The sequence below is a fragment of the Carettochelys insculpta genome, chromosome 7 (assembly GCF_033958435.1).
Source record: "Carettochelys insculpta isolate YL-2023 chromosome 7, ASM3395843v1, whole genome shotgun sequence".
Classification (NCBI taxonomy): domain Eukaryota; kingdom Metazoa; phylum Chordata; order Testudines; family Carettochelyidae; genus Carettochelys; species Carettochelys insculpta.
The window spans coordinates 56,646,584-56,673,635 of NC_134143.1; the positions used below are offsets into that span (position 1 = coordinate 56,646,584).

General features: G+C 41.4%; 1 protein-coding gene across 7 annotated transcripts in view; it reads left to right on the forward strand.

Moving 5' to 3' along the window:
* Positions 1 to 6,243: 6,243 nt before the first annotated feature.
* FGFR2 (fibroblast growth factor receptor 2) overlaps positions 6,244 to 27,052 on the forward strand; it is a 103,453-nt gene continuing 82,644 nt past the window's right edge. For all 7 annotated transcript variants that reach the window (XM_075000523.1, XM_075000524.1, XM_075000521.1 and 4 more), the window contains exons 1-2: positions 6,244 to 6,689; positions 11,645 to 11,896. In XM_075000523.1, the coding sequence (XP_074856624.1) occupies positions 11,722 to 11,896 (175 nt within the window). In that variant the 5' untranslated portion in view covers positions 6,244 to 6,689; positions 11,645 to 11,721. The remainder of the gene's footprint in view (positions 6,690 to 11,644; positions 11,897 to 27,052) is intronic.

Here is a 27,052-nt window from a genome sequence, read left to right on the forward strand (position 1 = left end):
TAGCCAAAAAGATTGAGAAGATGGTTAAGTCCTAAAGTTACCTGCTGTCTGATATGTGGTCTCCTTAGGGTATTCCCTCAGTAACATCATATTTATTGTTGTTTACACTGAGTTTTCAGAGGCTTTAAAATATGAACCCCAATTATTTTGTAGTCATTATTGAAGGAGAGTGGTGCATGTGCCCTATGAAAGGAGACTGTGTATATTTGTTTTCAAAGGATTTCCTGATAAAGTGATGATTTTCTTTTAAACCAGTATTAGTGTTATGGATGTTGCCTAGATGCTCCGACTGAGATTGGGGTCCTGTTGTGCTAGCCAGTACACAGTAAAGATGAAGAGTTTACAATCAAAATAGACTAGACAGGCAACAGGTGGGAGAAAAGAAGCTTCTAGTCCCTATTATCTCCTTCTAGCATGCGGGGAGCTGAGTCATAGCTCAGCTACAGAGCTGCAGGTTTGCTGCTGTAGTGCTGTTGCGTAGATGCTTCCTATATTGATGAAAGGGGCTTTTCCACTGTTGCAGGTAATCTACCTATTCAAGAGGCAGTAGCTAGGCCGCTGGAAGAATTCTTCTACAGACGTAGCTGTGTCTATGCTCAGGGCATGAAATTTTTCACAGCCCTAAGGAACGTAGGTAGGTCAAGCTAATTGTTAATTGTAGACCCAGGTCTAAGGCCAAGGTCACACAGAATACCTGAGGCCTGGAACTCCTTAATTTAGGTGAAGACATACCCGCTGATGTGGGGGAATGGGGAAAAGTGCACAGGGGCTCAGCATTTCAAAGGGGCCTGGAGCACCCAGATGCTGCCACAGTAGCAGTGGCAGCAGCCAGGACCTCTGGGCCCCTTTGGAAGTCTGCAGGAGCATCCCTCTGCCACCCTGTGTGGCTTCTGAGCGCTGGGGATGGGGTCCAGCAACCTGCTTTGGGCAGCATTCAGGGCTGAGTGCCCTTGGCCTTACCCCTTCCTACTGAGAATTCTGCCCCTTCTGGAGGAATGGAGCCACTCCCTCACACCTTGCCCCTAGGCCTGCAGTGGCCGTTGGCCCTGCTGGGTGTAAATTACAACAACAGAAGGGAGCAACAAGAAGTCCTGTGGCACCTTGTAGACTAACAGATATTTTGGAGCATAAGCTTTCGTGGGCAAAGACCCACTTCATCAGATGCATGAAGCGGGTCTTTGCCCACAAAAGCTTATGCTCCAAAATATCTGTTAGTCTATAAGGCGCCACAGGACTTCTTGCTGTTCTCGAAGACACAGACTAACACGGCTCTCTCTCTGATACTTAACAACAGAAGGGTTATCTTCCCTCAGTGTAGGTAATTCACCTTCCCAAATGCTAGTAGCTGGATTGATAGGAAGCATTCTTTCATTGGCCTAACTGTAGCTACAACAGGGGTTCAATCCACACAGCTACAGAACTTAGGGGCTTGCATTTTTCATACCCCTTGAACATGGCTAAATTTCTGGAATCCTATAGGTAAAATATACGCACAATATTTGCCAGTTGTCAAGGAAGGTTACAGGATTTACACTCTAGCAATCTGAAAAATGTATGGTTGGAGAGCACTTAGCACAATGGAGCTACCTGATCCTTACCCGGGCTGGGGCTGATTGGCTCTACAGTGAATTCAGATAAGAAACGATAATATGTCTTAATGCATTGGCTGAAATAATTGTATTTCTCTGGTGGGGCATAATGAAATTGGGGTAGACCAAAATGGAAAGATACAAGCAATGTGAATGCCACATACTGTAGTTTTCAAGAAAAAGGATCATCCAGTTACTGGATGCTTAGTATAGTCTGATCACCTTGTGGATGGCAAGCAGGAAATCTCTGACTATGTTCTTGGCAAAATCTGTTGGACAGTAATATGATAACTCGTCCATTCAATGCTTGTCTGTGTAATGACTGGTTCTGGCATTAAGAAGCTCTTACCACACTTTTTCAGCTGTGCAGCCTCTTTATAGATGTTGCAGTTTAATAATTTAAGCCTTACAATGGGCACTGTTATTTAAAGAACAGCTTTAATAATAATCCTTTATATACTGTAATGTGACTTCCATCCCAAAGTCTCTTAGGAAATGTATTAATAGCATCGCTTCACTTACCATTGGAAGGGTGAAAAATGCTGAGGCTAAGATTTTCAAAAATGAATGCCTGTGCTCAGGTTTTTAAATCCATACTTAGGAATCTAAATAAGTTGGTATATTTGCAAAGGTGCTGAGCTCCCAAAATGTCCATTGATATCACTGGAAGCTGTGGCTCCCACTGAAGCTTATGGAAGCTGCCGTTGCTTTAAAAACAAGGCATATTATTTAGGTGCTTCAATGTGGATTTAGAAGCCTATTTTTAGATTATATTTTAAACACATCAGCACAAATGCCTAATAATGAACAATGTTATTAGAAAATATCTTAAGAAATGAATAACTTATCTAAAATGGGAGAAATGATACTTGGGCAAGTTTTAATCACTGGAAGGAAGGAGCCAGGACCAGCTACAAATTTGAATTCAGGTCATTCTGCCAAAGTCCAAGTGTTGTTCCCCCTAGGTATTCGACTGAACTCATCTTTAATTACAATTATGTGTTCACCTGGAATTTGAATTTTATCGTTTGTGTTACAGTGAGGCTGAATGTCAATTACATCAATATCTATTTGCAGAGTGGAGAAACAGGGACATCAGATGACAGAAGTAACCAAAATTTCAGAACACTGAAAGATTCAATTTAACATTTTCCTCCTCTCTCCTTCCTTCCTCTCCCCTACCCCGCAATGTCCTTCAGTCCATATGCCAGGAGACAGTACAGTTCATGCAAAAGACTACTGATGTCCTCATTTTCCCCCTTTCCTATTGAGGTATCATTATCAGAATGAAAATGGACGTGAGAGCTTTTGAAAAGCGGGTGACTACTCAAGACATTTTATAAAGGGGGAAGAAAAGGAAAGAAAATAGAACTCGGCAGGGGGGAGGAGGATTCTGAATGTGTGCCTCTTCTGACTTTTCTTTCGCTGGAACCTGAAGCTGTTGTTCCTATTTCAGCTCACACTGTCCTTTAATTCTTGATGGCTTTACTGCCCTTGCTCCTGAGCCTCAACAGATTGGGGTTTATTTATCTATTCATGCTCCTACTGAGGAACTTCGTTAATATGCTTATTAGCCACATCATTCTCCTGCTGCAGGGTTAACAAAAAAGATTCCAGCCAATTTAAGAGGGTTGTGGGGAGGGAGTTTGGGGGGTGGTGCGTCAGGGAATTGTAAGGAGATTATACTTCCATTCAGCAGCCTAACTGGTGTGAAAGACTCCCTGGGCCCACTAAGATCACTTGAAACCTAAATATGACGACAGAATTGATTTTTTTTTTTTTAATTTAAACATGCTTTTGTTTTCTCATGTTGAGAAGTTTTGCTGTTGTGTGTCAGTTTGCAAGCTGACTCCTTTGAGAGACTAGGGTGCTGTTAATAGATAACTGTTAAAAGACAATTGTTGTCTTTTCATCTCTCCAAAAATAAGTTCCAAGAACTATTTCCAGATCTAAAAATAGATGTCCTTATCTGTCGTTTTTAGTGGGATGCTTCCTTTTCATTTTTTGCAGTGTGCAAAGATATTGATGAATTGCAAAGCTGCTGTTTTCCTGTTTGGCCAATAATTTATGTGAGAATGCATTAAGTATTTTCAATCGGCAATAGATGTGGTTGTAGCTGGGGAAATCAGATCTTGACTGTGACATCTTGTTTTCTTAATTTGAAATTTCCAGTTTCATCCCTCCACTCCTCCAAAGGAATGAAAATTTCCAATCAAGAACAAACTTGTCCCCATTCCTTCTACAGCTCGTCTTAGTGATGGTGACAATGTAAAAGTGCTTCCTGGGAGAGGTACTTGTGATTATGAGAAGTTCTGCAGCACCTTATAGACTAACATATTTTGGAGCATAAGATTCATGGGCAAAGACCCACAATGAAGCTGGTCTTTGCCCACGAAAGCTTATGTTCTAAAATATCTGTTATTCCATAAGATGCCACAGGACTTGTTTTTGTAGATACAGACTAACTCAGCTACCCCTCTGATACTTTTAATTGTGAGCATTTGAAAACAAGTTTCAGATTCCCAAAGTACGTAAATACAGAACAGAGACACACTGAGTTGAGAGTTGATGGTCTTCAAAGGTCCTGTTCATCAGCCCTGCACACAGATTAAAAAATGTGCAGTAGTGCTGTCCTTAAATAAAGCAATATTAAATTGATCAACCCTCTAATTTAATTTGAGGCAACTACTGCATATTGATCTTGTTGTCAAGCTGATTCCACAGAACAAGCTTTACACAGAATCCATATGAATAACCTTTCTGTTAACTGTAGTTTAAATTAATGGAGTAGCAATTACAGGTGTTTGAATTATGCATTGTTTTTAAATCTGTGTATACAGGCCAATAACTTCTGCTGAAATATTTGTTCACGCTCCTCTTTCTAGCAACACATGGACATTTCTTAAAGGGGCACTGTCAGCAAAAATCACATGCTAATTTTGTTTTGTACAACAGGGCTTTGCAAAACCTAAGATTATTATTTCTTTATTTTTGTGGTAGCACTCAAAGGTCCCAGTCAGGTCAGGGGCCCATCATGCCAGGGGGTAGGCAATTCTCAGTTAGAGTCAGTTCCTGCTCCAAAAACTTAATATAAAATTTTCCACTCATTTCATAATTTTTTGTGTTTGAACTTAAACATTCCCCTGCAATGTTAGCAACCCAAACATTTCACGTTGTCGCAGTGCATAACAGTCAGAAAGTGAAAGGGACAAGTAGGAATGAAATTGTCTGTTTTTCTTGTTCAAAAGTTTAATGAACATTGCAAAACAGACTGTTTACAATTTTCAGCTGTAATCATCTGAAATGGTCTTAAAACATAAGTATTACTTTTTTTAGTGGTTTTGGTGCTAAAAAGTGCTGAAATTGCAAGAGTTGACAGACATATGCAAGCTACTATATTTTACTACGTATTAAAAGACACCTTGAAGCCCAAGTCCTTGACTTTGAATATGGCTGGTTTTGTCCACGGTTGTCTTTCCACTAAAAATTAGTGTCCAAGTTCTGCAATAACTTTAAACAGGTTAGGGTTACCCTAACCCTAACCTGCAACAACTTTAAACCCTAAGCTCTGCTCAGCTTTAAACAGGTGACATTTTGATGAGAGAAACTGGGAATGTGACTTAAGCATATTATATATGTGTGTGTGTGTGTGTGTGTGTGTGTGTATATATATATATATATATATATATATATGGATATACCGGATCAGGACCTAGCTGGGGATATACCAGCAACTTGCTTAAATCACATTCCCTGTGTGTGTGTGTGTGTGTGTGTGTGTGTGTGTGTGTGTGTGTGTGTGTGTGTGTGTGTGTGTGTGTGTGTGTGTGTGTGTGTGTGTGTGTGTGTGTGTGTGTGTGTACATACACACACACACACACTGGGAATAATACCAGGAAAGCTCATTACCTAACCAAGAAAACTGTTAATCTTTAAGATGCTGCAGGACTGCTTGTTTGTGAGCACAATTAGAATTCACCACTCTTTATAATCTCTTGTGAACTTTTCTGTTGACCTGCGTGGGTCAAGAAAAAATTACAGTACTTTTTAGCAAAACAAACCTTCGGACAAGTAGCAGTGTAAAGGTTAACAAAATAATGTATTAGGTGATGCGCTCTTGTGGGACAGACCCACTGCTGCAGAGCTGGAGATGAGATCTTCACTTCTTGATAGATCTGAAGTGGGTCTGTCCCAGGAAAGCTCATCACCTAATAAGTCATTCTCTTAGTCTTTAGCGTGCTGCATGACTGCTGGTTTGTTTTGTTAGAATACAGACTAACCCGGCTACCTCTCGGTTACTCTTCAGTAGTTTTTAGATAGTTCTTAAAACATCACCCTGCTATTTGAAGAGCCATCGGCTTCCAGCACTGAAGGGGAGAGGCGCTCGCCTCGGAAGATTCCTTCGGTGCCGCTTCTAAAGGAGGATTCGCTCCCTGCTCCTTTATTTGTGCCACTTGGAGGCGTTTTGGGCCGAACTGCTCCAGAGAAAGCCACGCTCGGAGCATCTACGGGGGAAGCGTCTGCAGTTCAACCTTGCCTTGGAGCGCTGCGATTGGCAGAGGGCAGGAGAACTGTCCAGGAAACGGCTCGGGTTTCAGCCAGGGGGCGTGGGCAGGGCGGGCGGCAGAGGAGTGCGCAGGGGGAGAGAAAAGGTTGCTGTGGGCTTGACAAAGCTGCAGAGATTCCCCCAGCGATGCTGCATGGAGGGAATGTGCCCGGGGGACTCTGAGAAAGCCCAGCGCTGCCGCCTGGGTGGATGGAAGTGCCTCCCCCCTGGCCCCGCGGCCGGGTCTCCTCTCTCGGCCCCTCGCTGGAGCAGTGGAGGGAAGAAAAAGTTTCCCGAGCCAGGCTCATTTCTCGCCCATCGCTGGCTGTGAGCTCCCCCTCTCTGCCCGGCCCCTGGGGTGAGCCCTGCGCCCGCTCCGCAGCGCGGCCCCCGCGGCGGTGAGCGCCTGGATGTGGAATCACCGAGGGACGATTGTTTGGCTTCGGAGAAGTTTCCCCCCCAAGGGAGCCCGGCTCCGTCCCTTTGATTCATCCTGCGCGCCCGCCTGCTGCCGGGGGGACGCCGCTGGCTCCCGCGGAGCCCTCTCCGCCAAGGTAACCGGCCCGGGCACGGGGAGCCAGAGCCTGCGCGGAGGGACTGTGGGGGGGCCAACAGCCGACACGCGGCACTCGGGGTCCCGTCCCCGTCGCGGCCGGCCCCCTGCGCCTAGCGCCGCGCTGCTGGGCCGGTGCCCAGCTCTGCCCCGGGCTGGCGGAACCTGCCTGGGCTTCCCGAGACGCCCGCTGTCAGCTCTCACCGAGCCCGGCCCGGCGCTTTCGGGGGGTGCCCTTTGTTTGGGATGGAGGGGCCGGATGCCAAGCACCTTAAAAAAACTCCAGTGGGTACCCGCCCCCCGCAGCAGCCTTGGCGCTGGCTGGATTGAGCCCTGGGGTCCAGTGGCCTATGGATGGGAGCATCAGTGGAAATGACCCTCCCTTCTGGGTCATTTCATAGACCCCTACGGCTGGAAGAGACCTCAGGAGACCATCAAGTCCAGCCCCCGGGCTAGTGTTGCTAGTGGTATCTCTACCCCTACACCTAGATTGAAAGGTACGATGAGCTCACTGCACTTTTTGCCTCATTGGCCCTGGACTTGGTCATCTTTGCTGTTAATTACTTTGAAGCCTGACAGACATTAACCCTTCTTTTCCCCCTTGTGCAAGGTCTGTTCCTGGGAATTCAATGCCATCTTACCAGATTTCTTAGGAAACTCACAGAAATTCGCTTATGAAGTGTCTGTGGCTCTAAATTGGCAGGCCTCCCAGTAAACAATGAGCAGCAGCCTGTTGATTGAGCTAAACTTCTGGGCCAAACAAATGTGGAGTACTCACTGCCCAGCCCTTCAGACACTTAGTAAGTTAAAACAAGTGAGTTAAAAGTCTATGGCAGTTTTTAAACCTATAGGGCGGTACAGGGCCACGGTATAAAATCAACACATGGAATCTTTTAGCAGTAGTTGCAACAACTCTGTCAGTGGAGAGAGAGATTTTTACATGGAACTGACTGAAAAGTAAAAGTACCAGACATTCCTTATCTAGCCATGTATTCTTGACACTTTTTTTTTTAAAAAAGGGATACATAATTTTGCCTTCTTAATGAAAAAGATAGTTAAATGTAAAACTGCCCTTTCAAACAGAGACCTATTATGAGTTTGGTGTGAAATGCTATCAACATTTAAAATCTCATTGTCTCTTTTGTACCAAATCCCTGTAAATCTTCCACTAGCCTTTACTCATTTTAATCTGAAAAGCCTGTTTGTGTTGAATAGATAGCAATCAGTAGCCTCTGTAGCACTCTCCCTCTCTGGAATGTCAATTAAAATGCAGATTTTCCCCCCTCCCCACTCCCCCTCCCCTTGGTGGCAAAAGTCTAGAGGAAAAACAGGGTAGTCCAGGGAAGTAAATTAAAGAAGTTCAAACAATGAAGTGCCACTGAAACTGCTGGCCAGTTTGCATTAGTCCTCTAGACTGTTAGTTGTGATACTCAGGTTGAATTGAGATGAGTCTTATTTTTATATAATGTATATGACATTAGCTCAATTATATGGTCACTTTTTAACTGTTATGCAGCTCATTCCCTGAATGGCAGCTGATTTTTAGACTCCTGATTCGGATTTTGGTATCCCCGATTCCTAAGAGTTATGTCGTGTGAGATATATTGATTTGGATAACATGCTCTCTGTAAATTGCAAGCTCTCTGGGGAGTGATAAACATCATATAAACAACAATGGGACTTGATTAAAAAGAGCTCTGAGAATTGAATTTAATTAAAGGCACTGCTGAACAAGTAGGGAGAGTGTGTGTTTAAAGTTGAGCTGCAGCTAGGAGGAATTTGGTTGGGCTCCCAACCCAGGTTGTTTTCCCATGCTTGTCAGTTTGGCAAAGAAGTTTGGGCAGGTATGTGAGGAGGTGAAAATTGACTTGATGAGCCAGTGGCAGGGCGAGCGATCAATCATTGGAGGCTGACAACTCCTCCCCAAAGTGTAGGCTGAGAAGAGAGACGGAGTTCCCTTTCAAGGGGGAAAAATAAACACTACGTGTGGCTTTCACTGAGTCTGAGACTCCAGGAGGGATTATGGTATTGTAGTCAGGAAGCCAGAATTGTGGAGGCCAAAAGCATGCTGGGGCTGTTTTCCAAACATTGAGATAGAGGTACATAATTATCCAGGGTAGGGGGTCTTTCCAAATTCCAAAGAATTGTCCCTCAGCAACAGTGGCAATTAAAAATGAAAAGAATTGGGTTTCATTTTGGGGGGTGGGTGGGAGAACAGCTTGGAGAGAGATGGAGGGTTTGTGAACTGCTTAACATTTTTTGGGTACCTGATGCTGCAGTGCAAATCGCCCAATGCCTGCCGTATGCAAATCTCTGATTTCAGTTTTGCTATTAAAATGCAAGTGAGCTCTGCTGCATCTGAGCCTGCCTTTGCATCATGGATTAAGAGTGTCTGTTCTTTCCTGGCAAGTGTTCAGATGCAGAAACTGTGGTAATACTCAGGTGTGAAGGAGTCTCGACAGCAGCCTAATGTTACTGGACTGAAGAAAGCTTATGATGAGAGCAGGAATACTTTATACACTTTTAAACCCTTTTTAGAGATTTAATGTAGCCTAAAAGTCATTAATGTTTAAAATGTGACCAGAATTAAATTATATTCCAGACTTGTTTTAAATATGTTTAACATTTTAATGTGAAATGTTTTCTGTATTGCAAGGATAGTTTCTTTGTCTGTGATTGTAGTTTACATTTGTGTGCACTTTAAATCAAGTTCAAACAAGGCTTTATAGAAATGTATTATATTAGCTTCACAGCCATCCTCTTAAGTTATTAAATATTACACCCATTTTACATATAGGTAAACTGACCAAGTAGTGAGTCACATGTCAGCATTAGGAAAAGAGCCCAGATATTCAGATTCTTCTGTGCTAATTGCTGTATGGTCAGAGACAAAAGTTACTTAAACTAGTTGCAAATTCATTCCTGCTTAGTCCTCATTTAAACATATTTTCAGACTCTCTTTAAAATCATTCCTTGCAGTGATCTAGTGTTTGTTTCACTGAAGTTTTAATATCAGAGAGGCAGCAGAGTTAGTCTGTATCTTCAAAAACAAGAAGTCCTGTGGCGCCTTATAGACTGACAGATATTTTGGAACGTAAGCTTTTGTGGGCAAAGACCCACTTTGCCCACGAAAGTTTATGCTCCAAAATATCCGTTAGTCTATAAGATGCCACAGGACTTCTTATTGTTTTTGAAGGTTTAATGATGGTGGTTACAGGATACATTCTGAAAGCCCATGCAGTATTTAAATTTAATTTCACAAAATATGGATGCACGTGATATAGAGAAAAAGCTGTGCTTTGAAACATGTACTAATTAGAAAAAAGTATCTTGCAATTAAATTTTTAAAATGTTTACTACATTTAGTACATTTCTGTGTCTCAAATCTGAGTTACCCAGTAAAGGGATAGAAAATATGACATCAATATTTTCCCTCTTTAAGGCAGGATAAGTTGGGTTTATGCACTATATAGCTTCCACAGGATATTTGAAGACAGACAGACTCTGAATAAGCTCCATCATCCTTATTTAAAGGATGAATCTGTGTGTCAAATTGTTAAAATGTGGAGGAATCGTGATGCTGAGTATTTTATGGCTAGATGATCCATTAACAAAAAAGAGAGTTGGAGGGTGGGAATGGGGAGAAGAGCAAGAGGGACAATGAAAAATGAATTTTAGATTTTTTTTTTTTTCTTTTCCTTCACATTTAACACCTCTGAAGTTTCAGTTAGGACTTAATACAACTAGGATTAGTCATTACCCGGGTGAGACAGATCAGAATTAATCATGCAGGTACTTGATTTAATATGTTCCCTGGGGAACAGTGTTTTGTTTTTGTGTGTGAGTGTTCAGAGGCTGGGTATGGATGGGGAAGATGAAAATTTGTGTCTTGTCCAGTTGTTAAGCCACTCTGCATTGGTGCTGGCATTTTGATCCATAGCTGACGTGTCATTGTGGTGGTTATTACCAGGGCCAAGGTGGGGCTGCAGGTTTCGTTGGCAGCATGGTTTTTTTCCAGTACTTTGCTGTTTCATGGGTTGTCTTCACCCTTTTAAGTGTATATATATTTTTTTTTAAAAAAAGGTGAAATAAGCATTTTTTTCAAGCCTGGGTAATGTCTATTGATACACGTCTGTATTCTGTCTCAGGGACACCTCTTTAGATAAGTGTGTGTATGTATGTATAGTCTGTGTAGCTATGTGTTTATACTTTATGTGTAAGCAAATAGAAATGTCAAATCTTGTGTAATCTCTAGCAGAAGTGTAATAATTTTGTGGCAAATGTAATTCAGTTTTTCATTTTCCAAAAAAAAAAAAAAAAAAGTGAAGTTTGCAAGTGCCACTGCAAAAACGGACCATTTTTATTGTCCTAAAAATGCAGATATTTGCACTGACTGTTAAGCTAAAGCAGAGGAATGTAAATATACAGGAGACTTGGAATCCCACATATAAAATAAAATCTCAGGGAAGAGCTATGGTGACATTTAGTATTTTTTAACTTTTTGACCAAGCAGAATATTATTGGCTTATTTTAACATGTAGCTGACCCCAGAGAGCTACCTAAGTGAGGGCCCGAAAAGCCATGTAAACTCAAACATATGTTCAAACAATAGCTAGAACAGAATTGTATAATTGTGGTAATTTTGTAGCATTCAGGGTTACATGTCTGCACATGTGAGTCTTTGTATTTCTGAACAGGCTGTAGATTTTTCTGTGATTAAAATAGTTCTTTAAATATGTGCTGAGAAACAATTTCATGAAATCGAGGAGGGCTTGGTTATGCCTGAGGTGGTGATGGAAACTGTTAACAGAAAATGAAAAATCACTCACTTTTCACATGCTTTCAAAGCTGTAAAACTACTTCGTTCTTCCCTTCATCCCTGGGGTTTTTGGGAGGATTTTCAAGTGACATTCAAGATGATTTCACTGACACTATGAAATTTTTGTCTTCCCACAGCAACAGTTTGAAGTGAGAAGCTTTTTATCAAGGCTGAAGGTACTGCTTCCAGTCCATGCTTGTGTAGAAGCGTGCAGATGGGATTAAAGTCCACATGGATATATTTGAAAGGACCAGAAACTGGTGTTAAAAAAATGGTCAGCTGCAATTCAGTTTGCCTTATATGCCTGGTGATGGTCACCATGGCTGGACTTTCCTTGGCTCGGCCATCGTACAGTTTAGTTGTTCAAGACACCACTTTGGAACCTGAAGGTGAGTTACTCTAGAATATTTCAGCTTCAAAATAAGTTCATTTGAAATGGGCTTGGAATAAATTAAATTAATTTAATTTATTTATAAACATAGAGAAAGCGTCAGGTCGTCAAAAAATAGTTTCATGTCATCTTCCAAATATGGGTTCTGATCTGGCAAATATGCATGTACTTAACTTCATGCAGGTGAGTTGAGTCAATTACTTCACAGGGACTTATACTTGTGTGTAGTGTGAAGCACCTGATACTATTGCACACATGGGTCTGTGGTTTCCTTTGAGCGAATTCATCTCTTAGCTGAATGGAACCACTGTGTTTGTACACAAGTTGCACATGGTGGTTGAAAAATGTATATATTTTAGAAACATATATGTTTTAGCCATGTCTATAAATTGAGATCATTACTGTGGAATTTTTTAAAAGCCCCATTTATTTTTCATAATTTGTGCAGATTATGCAATTTTGTAGTCCACTCTGCTGGGAGAATGAAAAGTGATAAGTCAGTTTTATTTTTGTTTAAGGTCAGTTTCTATTTTCCCAGCACCAGCCATGGAGTGTGTGGTTTGCAAATCCTACAGGCCAGTGCTTAAATTCAAAGTATGTACACAAATCCATGTTTATTAATTCCAGTGAAAAGAAGGAGTAATGGGAACATTGTTATTGAGAGCATGTGTTATACAAACTAGTTCTTATAAAATTTAGTATTTTTAGCCTAAAGTGTCAGATACTTTAGGGACTTCCTTGCACCATAATGCTTTGTTTGTTGAATTTTAATGTTTTTTATTGTAACATGCTTAGTATATTTTAAGAATACTTTTGTTAGGCTGTATAGCACCCTCAGTGCCTCACTAAGCATCTCAGTGCAGATTTGTCTTTGTTAAGAAAGTTAATTTGTAATACAATGTCCTGATAGATATATTTCTAGTAACTGGGCTGTCAAAACAGTCTTCTCAGAATAATTGTGTACAGACCATTTCCTATTCCACAAACATTGTTTATAGAATGTGGCCTCTCTTTGTTATTTTGCATACATACAGCTTTATTTTTCTTCTATGTATTTTAATTCTGAACTTACTTGTTTCAACCCATCGTGCCAAAAAGTAGGCTTTTCCAGTTAGCTAATTTTTAAAATAAATTCCTAGTACATTCTTATTGATGAGTGAGGTTCAGTTATTTAGATATGTTGAGAGCTCTCCCCAGTGAGCGTTCATAAAAATATTACCTAAGTATTATAATATTCAAGTCTGTCATCAATTGAGATTATTGGTAGCAAAGCAATTTTGCTCATGGTAATAGGAAAAAAAGTTAATGGTAATGGTAATATGGAAAAATTCAAAAAAAAAAAAGAAAAAAGAAATAAAAGAAAGACTCTCATCACTGCTTAATGAACCTGCTTGTTGAATAGTCCACACCAGGTGCTTGCTTGACATTTTGGGAGCATGAGAAAATTATGAATGATCCTGATTTACTGTCAGCTATTTATGGCAAGGCCTCATGGTTTTAGGGTTAATGGATCAGGAATGTGATTTCATTGCAGGGCAGTACAGGAAGAAGTTTTAAGTTTATGGTCACCCTCATTTTTCAGTTATTTAGGGAAGAAACAACCGTTATTTTTATTTTAAACTTACAATATTTAAAATCTGCTTCCTGCAAAATGAGTATCCTCTGGATGAAGTTGGGATCTTATCAGAATGTAAATTATTGAAAAACAGTTAAAACTTTTTTTCCCTGGGCAGAATGTCACTCCCATAAAACAATTTCAGATGTGGGAACACTGAATTATTACCAGCAAAGAGAAAACAGGCTTTTGAATTAGTGGCATAATAGCTTTCATGTTGGAATAAAGAAAATTGTGTGGGATTATATTGCAAATTTGGGAAATCTCCTTTTTGCTGATTTCCAGTACCTCTTGGCACTTTGATTAGGAACTCATCTTGTTCTGTTTATATAGCAACTGCCTCAGTGGGGCCTTGATTTGATTGTGGTCTCTAGAAAGTACTGAAATAAATAATAATTACATAGAAGACAATCTCTGTCGAAAGCAAGACATTTTATCTTGTATTGTCATGCATATTCACTAAGCGCCTGATCCTGCCAACAGGGGTGCTAGAACAATTTCTATAGTGAAGGTATAGAGAGCTAATGAACTGAACTATAAACCCTGCATTTGATGGAAATCACTTCAGGATGGGGATATTGCAGCATTCCCAGCACTGGTAATTTCAGCGTCTATCTTGGCCATCCCTTGCTGCTGAATGCAGTGCATCCTACCAGTAGTTCTATTAAGAACTTAGATTAATAGTATTTGCAGCAGCAGAATATTGGGTAGTTCCATTTTCGACTTGCTTGCATGTCTGTAGAATTGTGCCTAGCATCAAATATTATGCCTTTGTCTGCAGGGAGTAGTTCTGAATGGAAGAAGTAATATAGTCTCCACTTTCAAATTATCCTGATGTTTAAAAATAAGAATATTTACCACCTTATGATGGAGTTCTGTCATTGCACACACATGGTGCAGTCTGTTGATTGTAGTGAGCACGTAAAAGGATGGGGACGAGGCAGAGTTGACTGCACACATAGGAACTGAATAATTAGTTTAGACACATATTTGATAAGGGGCAACCTAACCCTTGACCTTCCTTCACTGGAGTTGTCTATTATGAAGCCCGCTGGCTAGCTCATTTAGTCCCCTCTGTGTCGGACTTTGACACTGTGCTCTGTATACCCATACTTATGATGCAGCTTTCCCTTCCAAATTCAGGAACAATTGTTTTTTAATTTAGCTCTCTTTTTAAAGCCCTGCTTTAAACTCCCCTTAAGGCATAGTCTAATTCCAAGCCCTGTGAAAAATTTCGGTAGTTTAAAATTAGTTTTAAATGTGTACTCGAGAGAGTCAAAAGAGTAGCAGGGTCTGCAGTCTCTTTAGATGGGTGTCACTCTGGGTAATGTATGCTTGTGGCAAACACACAAGTGGCTAATAGTTTGTCATTTGATACTCAACTGAGTAACAGGTATTCATTGATAGTAAATGAACGTAAATACCAGCTGGTGCAATTCAATATCCAAAGCAGTTTATTAATAGCTGTAAGTGTGTCATAATCTTCCAGAAAAGAACTGTGCTTAATGTTAATGTCACTTGATTAATACAGTCCAGTTACAATTAAATCAAATAACACAATCCAGTCCAAGAATTCTTTTCAGCATTGCTAACCAGGTTTGGTTTATGTGTGGTGGAGCAGATACATAAAATGAAAAAAAATAGAAAACAAAAATAAAAAAAATTGTGCAAACCCCTGTTATGCAGGTTGTGAAGGGCATCCTACAGAAGAACATATTTTAATATAGTAACAGAGAGGAAGCCGTGCTAGTCTATACACTATCAAAACAAAAAGCAGTCAAGTAGCACTTAAAAGACTAGCAATGTAGTTTATTAGGTGAGCTTTCGTGGGACAGACCCACTTCTTCAGACCATAGCCAGACCAGAACAGACTCAATACTTAAGACACAGAGAACCAAAAACAGTAATCAAGGAGGACAAATCAGAAAAATATAATCAAGGTGAGCAAATCAGAGAGTGGAGGGGTGGGGGGCAAGGTCAAGAATTATATTGAGCCAAGTATGCAGACGAGCCCCTATAGTGACTCAGAAAGTTCCCATCACGATTTAAACCATGTGTTAATGTGCCGAATTTGAGTATAAAAGCCAGCTTGGCTGTTTCCCTTTCCAGAACGGTGCGATAATTCTTCTTCAGTAACACACATACCTTTAGGTCAGTGACAGAATGCCCCATTCCATTAAAATGTTGACTAACTGGTTTGTGGATCTGGAGTGTTTTGATGTCTGTTTTGTGCCCATTGACCCTTTGTCTAAGGGAGTTAGAAGTCTGTCCAATATACAAAGCATCTGGGCATTGTTGGCACATGATGGCATATATGATGTTAGTAGAGGAGCATGAGAATTGGACAGACTTCTAATTCCTAAAGCACTGTATTTTTTCGTTGGTTATGGTTGTGTGGTTCCTGTTCCCAATCTAATGGCATTGTTGGATAGTATGAAGCATCTGAATCCTCCTTCTTACCCCCGCCCATGTCCCGGAAGAGAATGGGGAGATGCTATATGATGCACAGATGTTCCCTGTTTGTGCAGTAGTTAAGTAATAGTCCTGGGGGATTGATTCTTTCATGCCCATGTGCTAGGGATTATGGGATGACCTGTTGTCTTCATTAAAGGTTATCTTATTTCACTGCAAACTTTGGACATTTAAAAAGCCAGATTTTGTTTGTTTTAATCTATGGCTTTGTCTGCACTTTTCGTTGGTGGACCAAACTTGTGGTGTTCAGAGGTGCTTAATATACCCCTCCCCCCAGGACAAAACTTTGGTGTGGCAAGTGCAAGTGTGAACTCTAATTTTTTGGCAGAGGTTTGTGGATGAAATGAAAGCCGGTTGGTGAGGGACTCCAAGCATTTTATCTGCAAAATTCCCAAGAAACAGCATTTGCGTGCGACAGGACTATGTCCGTTCAACCTTGTCACTCAAAGCTGCATAGTATAGACATAGCCTAAATCTCTGAGTTCAAAGAACAGTGGTTAAAATTAATTAAAATAATTAAAATTACACTTCAGCAGGGTTACAAAGATTTTGTATAAACCAGCAAATTTAGATGGATGGTCACTATGTGTTAGGATTTTACAAAATACTTCAATTTGGTCTTTGTGCTTTGTAAAAGGCCGGGCACTAGAGATATATAAATGAAAAAAAAGTTTGACTCAATGAAACTTTGAGTCATTTATGATGAAAGTCGTGGACATCAACGTTGGGCCCACTAAATGGTGAAATTGTAGTTCATTGAAGTTCTTTTTTAGCATGTCTTCTAGAAAATCCAGGGTCTGGAAACTGAGCTCAGAAGAAAATCAAACTGAAGTTAATATGCAAATTTTTTATCTATGGTAATTAACCACGGGAAAAGAATTATCAAGGGATGTGGTAAATTCTCGGAGAGATTCCTGGAATCAGTCTGCTTCAGCTGAACAGCAAGTTTGAACCAAGGATTACTGAGTGAAGTTCTGTGACCTATACTGTGTGAGAGATCACATGAGATGACCATCGACATCCCCTCTGGACTTAAATTTATGAACCGTTAGTAGGGACAAAGCCTAAGTCTACAGGTGTGTGTATTAAACTGCTGTACTGATCAAACACTAGTATGTGTTAAAACTAGCGCATTGGCTATATTTGCTTTTTCCTCTGCCGCAGTATAAGAAACAATTGCACATTGCAGGCAAATTTGCTACCTTTGAAATGCCCTTTTTATTAGTCTTGGTTTTTATTTTTTAAGTTTTGCTTAGCCAAAAATACATTAGAATGGTTGACTTTTTTTTCTTTAACACATGGATAAAAAACAAAATAAAACAATGTATATGTATTAAAATAGTTACTCCTGAGTGGAGAACTTATAAGTAAATTTTAGTCCATAGTAAATGTTTATAGGTAACAGTTTACAATAAAAATGGTGACACAACTGCAACTATGTGAAACTGTAATATACACAAAAGGCTGTTAGACCACTGCCACAAAAAAGGCATAATTCATGATGAATATTTTCTACGTGTAGCTTTCATCTTCAGTAAAAATGGTTGAACTACCTTCCTTTTATACAAATAAATGAAGATGAGTATTTGCTTAAAATGAGTGTTTAATTTGGAAACAGATGGAAATATAAAGAAAATACTTAACTGTACTTATTCTTTATTGTCAATAGAGTAAAATCCCATTTGAGAAGTCACTGATTTTAAATTCTTAGATTTTGAAAGGCCTCATGCTTCATTTTGTAATTGGCAATGGGAAATACTCTTTCTTGGAAGTAGCAAATCTCTTATGCATCGTGAGACCAGATTTCCAAAATTGCTCTTCACCAGCACCTAACTGGGCAATCTAGGCGTTATCTATATTCAGAACTACAACTGGTGTAACTGAGTGTGATGTTAAACTAGCACAAAATATGTATGTGGACACTCAATTCAGTTTAGTGTGTGACACACACACATACACCTCCACACAAATAACATTTATTGCTTTAGTTGAACATGAGTCCTTACTGCTTTTGGGCCTGATCTAAAGCTAATTTAGTTAGCAGAAAGACTTCTATTAAACTCACTGTGCTTTTGATCAGGCCGTAGTTCAGGGGTTGGCAACCAAAATAGCAGGAAAAGCCATTTTTTTCCAATTTGGTAAAAAAAAAAACACCTCAGTAATTCAAGAGCCCCAACACATGTAAATACGAGACAGTCCTTAATAAAGATAATCAAACCATACTGTTTGTAACCGCTATTTTAAGACCAGCACTGACAACAATTTGTAATGTGATACATGTTTACTGCAGGACACTCACAAACTTTTTACATATTCTGTTCCCTCGCAGTTTACATGTGTGTGTTTGTACCACTGTCTTCACTGAACCTTCCCTCTCTCTCTGGAGGACGCTAGGGGGAGTTATCTAATGTTTCAATATCACATATCGTTTGCGGTTTAGATATGAGTTCTTCATTTTTGGGCTTTTAGGTGTTCATCATTTATCGAAAAGAATCAGGAGTTGTTTTTTTTTTTTTTTTTTTTTAAACTTTGTAATTATAGCATCAGCAACCAGAGAGTTCTCCTAAAAGAGATGCATGTGGCTCCAGGGCCACAGGTTACAGGCCCCTGCCCTAGTTACTTGTTTCACATTCGAATTAGTTTCCATGCCAAATTTCATACCACTTTAATTGAACTGGTATTCAGTCTGATGTAAGTTGAACTGATGCAACTTTGAATATGGACCATGCCTAAATAAAGGCCAGATTTTCAAGTGTTCAGCACCCAGCAGCTCCCATTATGACATCTGTGGGCACCTAATAATTCTGAGTTCTATTCAAAACATGGCCCTTAAGATTTCAATCCAAATATATACAGTTCACATGCCTTACTGTCACATGTGTAAGTGCTTGCAGGATGGGGCAGCAGTTTGAAAAGTGAGACTTAGAAAATTAAATACTGCATAACAGTACAAGTTATATGTGCTTTCAGTTTTTCATTCCTAAAATCAGATAAACATTGCAGTTGGATGTAAATAGAAAAAGAAACAACTTTATGGCTTGATCTTTACTGAGATTAGTGGTTACCCTGAGGAGTCATTCACTCACTTTTTTCAAAATCAGGTCTTTCTTTTGTATTGCATTTCATGCTATGACAAATGTATGAAAGAGTATGAGAAAGGAGCATACTGAGAGGAGCACACAATTCAATGTATATTTAACTGAGTGCTGTCCTTTGGCTGTCAAACAAATTTTCTTTTCAATATTTTTTAAAAGTATTATTGCAAAGTATGTAGAAAATCTGTAAGAAGCTCTGAAGACGGAAAGAGTTCTGAAACTCCATCCTTTTGAATTGCCCTCATCGTGTGTGTGAAAATCCCTTGTCATTATTTGTTTTGCTTTCTTCCCTAAACAAATGGTCCATTGCAGATTTTTCTATTAAGAGTTTTCTAGCAGCCCAGCTTAGCGTTTATAAGTGGAACTCTACAATAATCAGGTCTGCTGGTGAAGTGGGGTGTGGAGGGGCAAGAGGCAGCTACCTTAGAGCCAGGCGATTCAAAAGAGCCTGGGGCTCCCACCAGCCACTGCTGTTACTGTGGCAGCTGGTCTCCAGGCCCTTTAAGTCACCATCTGAGTCCCAGGGGTGTGTGGTCTGGGGGCATTGTGGACTAGCTGCCCCCACTTCATCACTTCTATCCATGACTCCTCCCCTTTCAGGAGAGCAGGGTCAGTTCCACCACCTTGCCCAGGGGCCTGGCGAGTCTGTCGACTTTACTGTCAACAATAAATTAGTACGTGCATCTAATAAACACAATATATGTTGGCAATGACACTGATTTGATTTGTAGGGAGTGTTAACAGGGCCGGTGGAAAACAAAGTGTGTATTTGAGGGTAGAGCATGGCTGGGAGAATTACGAAATGTGTGGACGTTTTCGTTAGTGTTGCATGGGAATCTTTTTTTTCTAGAGTCCTTTTGCTACCCCGTATAATGCTCCCCACATGCTTGCTCAAGTGGGCTTGTGTGCATTAAAAAAAAAGTTTTTATTTGACTATGATTGTGAGCTGCCCTGTTAGGTGACATGGTGCTGGCCATTCATATTGACTCACACAAATCCCTAGGGGTTTAATTATGTTTAGTCAGTGCTTTTCTTATGCCAGTAGTGAGTACTGGCACCTCGGCAGCTCCAGGTGTGGGAACCCTGGCCAGGTGGCGGAGAGCCAGCTGGGTTGCGGAGCCCCGCTAGCAGCCCCAGCAGCGGGAACCCTGGCTTGGTGGTGAGGAACCCCCACCAGTCCTGCAGCTGGGAGTCGTCTGGGTTGTGGAGCCCCGCTGGTAGCTCCAGCTGTGGGAAACCCAGCCAGTGGGCAGGAGGGACCCTCAGCAGCTTCGTGGGGGAGTACCGGCTCCTCCTCTTTTCACCAGAAAACCCCACTGTGTTTAGCTGATACAAAGCTTACCACAATTTGTCCTGGTTGACCCTACATGTTCTACGCTGCTGAGACATTGTGCCTTGTAACTTAGTGGTTTATGTGATAAAAGTTAGCAACACAGAGAAGCTGCGATTATTCTAAATCAGATTAGTTATACAGTCTCTTTAAATTGGCAAATTAGATGCATACAGGCATCTCATATGCTCTTGCAAGTAATAGTCAGGCTGCACATTGAAAATGTGAGCTTTTGCTCATATGGGACTTGTTTCACTCATTGGTTCATTATGCACCTTGCAATGTTTTGAGGAAAGTAGTTTGATTTATAGAAGCTAAGATTTGTTGAGGCCAGACTACTCTTGACAACTATGTTTAGACTTTGAGTAGCTCTTGAATACAGTTCCATTCAAAAAAAAAAATCAGTTGGCAAAAATAACCTTTTGTGGGCTGTGGCTTTATTGCATATGCATCTCCTTCTGGTCAGCCTGAGCCTTGCACTATGTCAGCTCAGCCCTTCTGGGCGGTCAGTCAGCCCTTCAGGTTTGACCCTATAGTAGTACATCCTTGGCTTAAGGATGTTAACTTCTATCTCTCTATGCACGGGCCTCCCCTTACATATATATGGTTCTTGTCTTCAAGGGTTTTGGAGGCCACCTTTGATCCTCCCTGTTGAACTGTAATTGAAGAAACCCAGGCCAATCCACTGCACTGTCTGGATTCCAGCCAGTGTTCCCTCTAATTTTTTCCATCTGGGGCAGAATAATTTTTGTTATGTGCACCAAGGCAGGTGCAGATGTGCATCACCAGTAGATACACGTGCTACTGGCTGTGGGTGCTCTGCTAATCATCTGGGTGATACCTAAATCTGTCCTGGGCAGCTGCCCAAGCACTCAGCTTACAGGGAACATAGGTTCCAGCTCAGGTCCCTTAATCAGACAGGCGGAATGAATCCTCAGAAACTCTCCGCTTACCTCTTTTAGTTTTCGAGGCTTCTTCAGCTTGTGGCTGCAGGTGTCTCTTCTCTGGCATGCTGTCGCTCTGGGTAGCTTCTTACCATTTACTGGCAGGGCCTTCTCTCTCTCTGGTCAACTTTGTCTGCTGAAAGCCACCCACCTCTCTGCTTTTTAGTTTCCTATTTTCTCAGCCCTTGTGAGGCCTCAAATCAGCACTGACTGGTAGTTTCTGCATTAACCCCTTGATTGCCATATTGCTTAGGTTACACAGTGTTGTGCCAGGACAAGGAAAGCAACAGCTGTACTCAATACTCTCCATCACATATGGAGTTCAAAATAATATCTGCAAAGACAAAACTGCAGATCTTCAACACAAATGTGAAGAGTGGGCTCTTGTTTGGATGCGAGACCTGGCACACTAAAAAGTCTTCAAATCACAAGCTACAGACATTCATAAGCAGATACCTGAGGTACAGCCATCACATCAAATGGCAAGACTTCATCACAAATTAGGAGCTTTGGAACAGAACAGGACAAGAACCAATTGACATTGAAGTCAAGAGGAGAATGTGGGGATGGCCAGGCCACATTCTCAGATGACCATCATCCAGCATAGTCCGTCAAGCTCTCACATGGAACTCACAAGGAAAACGCAATAGAGGAAGACCTCAGACAATATGGAGAAGGTCTACTGACATTGAAGGACAACAATTGGGGTACTCTTGGAGCCAGCTAGAAGTTTTGTTCCAAGACGGAGTGAAGTGAAGGAGACTTGTAGGTGACCTATGCTCCACGCGGAGTGCAAGGGTTAAGTAGTAGTAGTACACATTGTTGAAGAACTACAAAGACTAGTATTACAGAGGACTTGCCAAAGTACTCAGCCACTTGCATAATAAAATTCAGATTTAACATGCAGGCCTTGACTGTCTGTAGTACATCACTGCTAAGTGGTACATACAGCCTCTTAAAGTTATCAATTTTAGAAAAAATTGACCTACTGGAAAATCTAGCACAAATATTGCCAACTGCCAAGGAGCGAGTGGTCATACCAGGAATCACTTTCATATTTATTTATATTAAAAATTCTCATGCTCTTTTAAGTGATTCTGGGACCATCAAGTTGTGCAGATCTCAAGGCTGTTATACCTGGTCCTCCCCATCCCTGAGTACTGTTTTTTGTTACTGTCCCTGGTTGCATCTTGTTTTAAATGAGGTCCTAATCCTGCCTTGAGAGCTGCAAAGATGGCACTGTATGCTCAGAGCCCTGTGGAAGCCAGTGGGGGCTTTGCACACGTACAAGTGTCTGAACAGCTGCAGTACACTGCAGAGTCAGAACGGTGAACTATAGTTGCTTAGGACCCATGTTTTCCTGTGTGCTAATATGGTTCATAACATATTTCATGGCTGGGACCTTTGAATGGTACAGCAATATGAATAGTTTAAGTCTCTGCAACCTCCACAGCCTAGGGGAGGGCACTAATTCCTGAGGCACAGAGTCAGTCCCTCCGTCTCAATGAATACAGAATTATTTCTATACAGTGGAACAGCTCCAGAGGAGAGAAGGGAGAGACCCACCTCTCAATAGCCTGTGTTGGTTGTAGCACTCACCTGGGGTGCAGGCGTGCTTCCTGATTTGGAGAAGGGACTTGAATTTTCCTGGTCCCTAGGCAAGGGATCCAAAGCTTGTGTGGGCCCCTGGGCAAGGTGTCTGTGTGGCTTCACGCTCCCAGAAAGGTCAGGGCCTTGGATGGAAGGGGCGGGGCTGAGGTTGCCCACACTCTGCACTGCCCAGAGCATGGTGTGCGTCTGCCACCAGCCCTGAGAGCCCCTTGGTGTGTGCAGCATGGCACTCTGGTAACGATTAAAAAGCCTGGAGCTCCAGCCATCAACACTGCCACAGTGGTGGTGGCGGCTAGGAGCCTCAGGCCCCTTTGAATTGCAGTGTCCCAGGGCAACTGCCTTTTACCTTCCCTGTTGATGGGCCTGTCCTTAAGTGATTGTCTAAAAAGCTACAGTTTGGGGTGAGTCTGGTGGTAGTTGGTGTAAGATACTTAATAGTTTCCTCTGGATGCTTAATCAAATAGACCCTTCCTTTCCCCAGGGCTGTATCTCCTATGCATAGCCAGTTAAGCTGACCGCAGCAGGTATGGAAAAGAAAACAGCTCAGCTCCTCAGATGCTGTATCATCATGAAGTAAGCGCTCTGTGCAGGAGCAGCAAAGATCTGATGATACTGTGCTCATTTTGGAGGATGAGGAGAAACTCATCCCTCAAAGTGTGCCTGTTAGCTGTTAAACAAAATGCTGCATGCAAGATGCCAGAGAAGGCTGATGGTTTTTTTTCTTTTTTTACATATTGCATGAAAGACCCCATGGTAATTAGCTGCAATATTAACTTCAGTTTTTTATGAAATTGAATAACTGTGTGAAGGAAATGTGACATTTTGCGATAGCATCTTGTTTGCATAGAGGGTAACAATTTACTACTATATTCAGCTAATGAAGTTATTACTTTAACTCCAGTGAGAGGGGTCTGAACTTTGGAGCTGATGATTGTAGGTTCAAACCCTGCTGATGACAAGTGTTTGGTCATAATAACAGCAGTATAATTAAAGGAAGCTTAACAGTGTAACTGGTGTGGCTGGGTAGGTGAGTTTCTATGGAAACTGCAGCCCTTGTGGGGCAGACATCACAGCGCTGTGTCTCTGCTTCCCCGCTTTGTGCCTAGTTTCATGCAAGAATATTATATACAGGTTGAACCTCTCTAATCTGGAACTTTCTCTAATCCGGCAACATCTGTAATCCTGCGTGATTAAAATCACGGACAACCACTTATTATAGGTGTAGCCAAGTTTCCCACATCCCATAAAGTTTGTTTACAGCCACCACTCCTGGCTCTCAGTTTTCTGTGCTGTTATTTAGCTGTAATTCACCCCTAAATGTCTTCTAAGAGCCCAGTAAGCAGTAGAAGTCTTGGTAATGCGCTAGAAAATATTGACCTCCCATTGTCTGCCAAATTCTCTTGTCCAGCACCAGTCAGGTCCCAAGGGTGCTGGATGAGAGAAGTTCAACCTGTAGTTGTTTTGGGGGCTCTGTCCTATAAAGGAGCTACATTTCTCTGTGGAACAGGGAATGAAGTGAAAGTGAAATAGAACCAGCCCTGTCTCCTGCTGGATAGCTGTGAAGATAGAGGGAGAAACCCCAGGGAGTCCCAGAAGCAGCTGGTGGCCTTCCTGGGCTGACTGATGCTTGCTTTGAGTTTGGCACATTCTGGGACTTCGCTGGCAGTGTCTGCCAAGAGCACACAGTGCACACCTAAGCACAAGACCACGCAAGAGTTGGCACTTCCCATGTGCATTGTGTACTCTCACAGCCATAACTCCAAGTTCATTACTGTGGTGTGTGGTAAGGCTCTTTCTGCTGAAGAAGGGTAGACTGGGGATGCTGCATGAAATTCTCACTCTCTGTGCAAAACCTGAACAAAAAACATTAGTCACAGGGAACAAAGACAGAGTTTCTTGTGAAATGCAACCCTCCCCCTCCCACCTGGAGGCAGGACACATGTCCCTGAGGCAGTCTCTTTGCAATTACCAATACAGTGCCTGAAATAGTTTGTGTCCCACCATGCAGCTCCCTTTCCATGCAGGGTTTGTAGCTAGAGGATCTGTCTAACCTGAGGATCAGCTGATTACTTCCTTGCCTCCCCAAGAACCTGCTGGGACAGCCTGTGCAATGCCCTCCTGGACTGTAATGCCATCGCCTGAAAAGAGCTGTGGAGTTCCCGTGCAGTACATTTCATGTTGTCCTGAGCAGTGGAACACTGTCAATTCTGTCCTGCCCCTTAGTCACATTGGGGGGAAATGTGACTTTCAGGCATGGTTAAGGAGAATCCTTGGTAATCAGTTCTTTTAAAGAAACTGAAGTTATTTTAAATGCTTTATTCTGCCATGCATGATCTACATCCTGGTATTCTCTGCCAGGACTAAATGGGGCTGAAGTAGTTCCCTGCAGGAGTTTGCAGCATTTCTTCTCTCATATTGATAATCAGCCAGTTTCCAGATACTATTACTTGAAATAGAAGTAATCACACAGGGAGTTATTTTAGGGGTTTTTCTGAGGCATCTCTCTTTGTTAATACACTGTTTAAATATTGTAACTCTGTTTTTTCCTCAGCATTGTTTATTTTTTTTTGTTTAAATAGTGATCAGTGCTTAAGAAAACAAGTCAGCACCGGGTAATATTTTCCTCTTACCATGATGATGTTGGGAAACATTTCTAACTGGAGGAGATTCATTTTTTTTCCTCCCTGTATTAGTCTGAGTAGCATGAGAGAGAAGTGATCATGGTCCTTTGTACTTATACTGTTCTCACTGTTGCTGTAAAGCAGTGTTTCTCAACCTTTTTTTTTTTTTTTAACATACCCCTTTAAAAAAATTAACTACCCCATTACCTACAATATTCAGACACACAAAATTAGGTGAATGTAAAATAAGTCTACTTGTTTATTAATAAAAACGTTTGAGAAACACTGAGTTAATGTACCCTCTAGAAGAGCTCTGAGTAACCCCAGGGGTACACATACCTCTGGTTGAGAATCACTGCTGTAAAGCATACACTCTTTGGAGTATGAGGCGTAAAGAATATGGCATAATAACTTGTTTTGCAAGTTTCTTCTTCCAGAGCAGAGTGACTCTCTTTTTTTAAAATGGCTTTCTAATGTATATTTTTCATCTCAAAACTACACCTTTTTTTCATCCAATTTCGTTGGCAATGCAGCCAAGCACACCTCAGTGGACTAGCTGAGAAGTCCACTTTCTTTGCCAATCGCATGGTTAAAGGATGCCAGAGAAAAAGTCTATCACCTTATTTGGGAATCTTCCTCTTAACATTTTTTGTAAATGGGGTTGATTTGAAATACAGTAACACAAGTCATTCTGTAGAAGCTTCTTTGAAAGAACCAAACAAGAACTAGCATTCGTTACCATTTTCTCTCTGTAAGGATCAGAATGACCGCCAGTTCCCACTCCTTGATGCTTTTTATTTTACAGAGAGTCTTGCTTCTGATTGTATTGACATTTTTATTTCTTTTTTGAGGGATACCCTGTTTTTGTAGGCCTACACTTGACAGCAGAAGCGTGTGTTGTGAGAATATGTTTTTAGTGGGCTGTTGTGTGTAAAGTATTGCAAAAGAACAGCTGGAGAATTTATAGTTATGACTAGCCTAAGGTTTTTAGGAAAGCTGGGACACGGATGAGAGCTAGCTAGCTGATGCTCCATCCAGATAAAACTGAAGGGATTCTGCTATGTTGTGGAAAGCAAGGGGAAGATATAACAAGGATGACTTCCACACTATTAAATGAGGGGGTGTGCCCATCCTTTGTGAACTGTGCTCTTTGATCCTGTACCTGCTGCTTGTTGGTTGCTGGATAGTGCAAAAGGTTTTGGTTTTGATCGACCGAGCCTCAATGGCTCAGAAATTTCAATGCCGTATTAAAGTCATAGACTCCAAGGCCAGGAAGGATCACCGTGGTAATAGATTGACCTCCACAGAGCCTAGACAGTTCCTAAAACGTGGTTTTTAGAAAGCATCTAGCCTTGGTTTAAAAGTGGCCAGTGATGGCGAATCCACTGGAAAGTTCTCCAGATGCTTGCTTACTTACTCTCACTTTAAACGTGTGCATGTTACCTCCGGTCTGAATTCACCTAGCT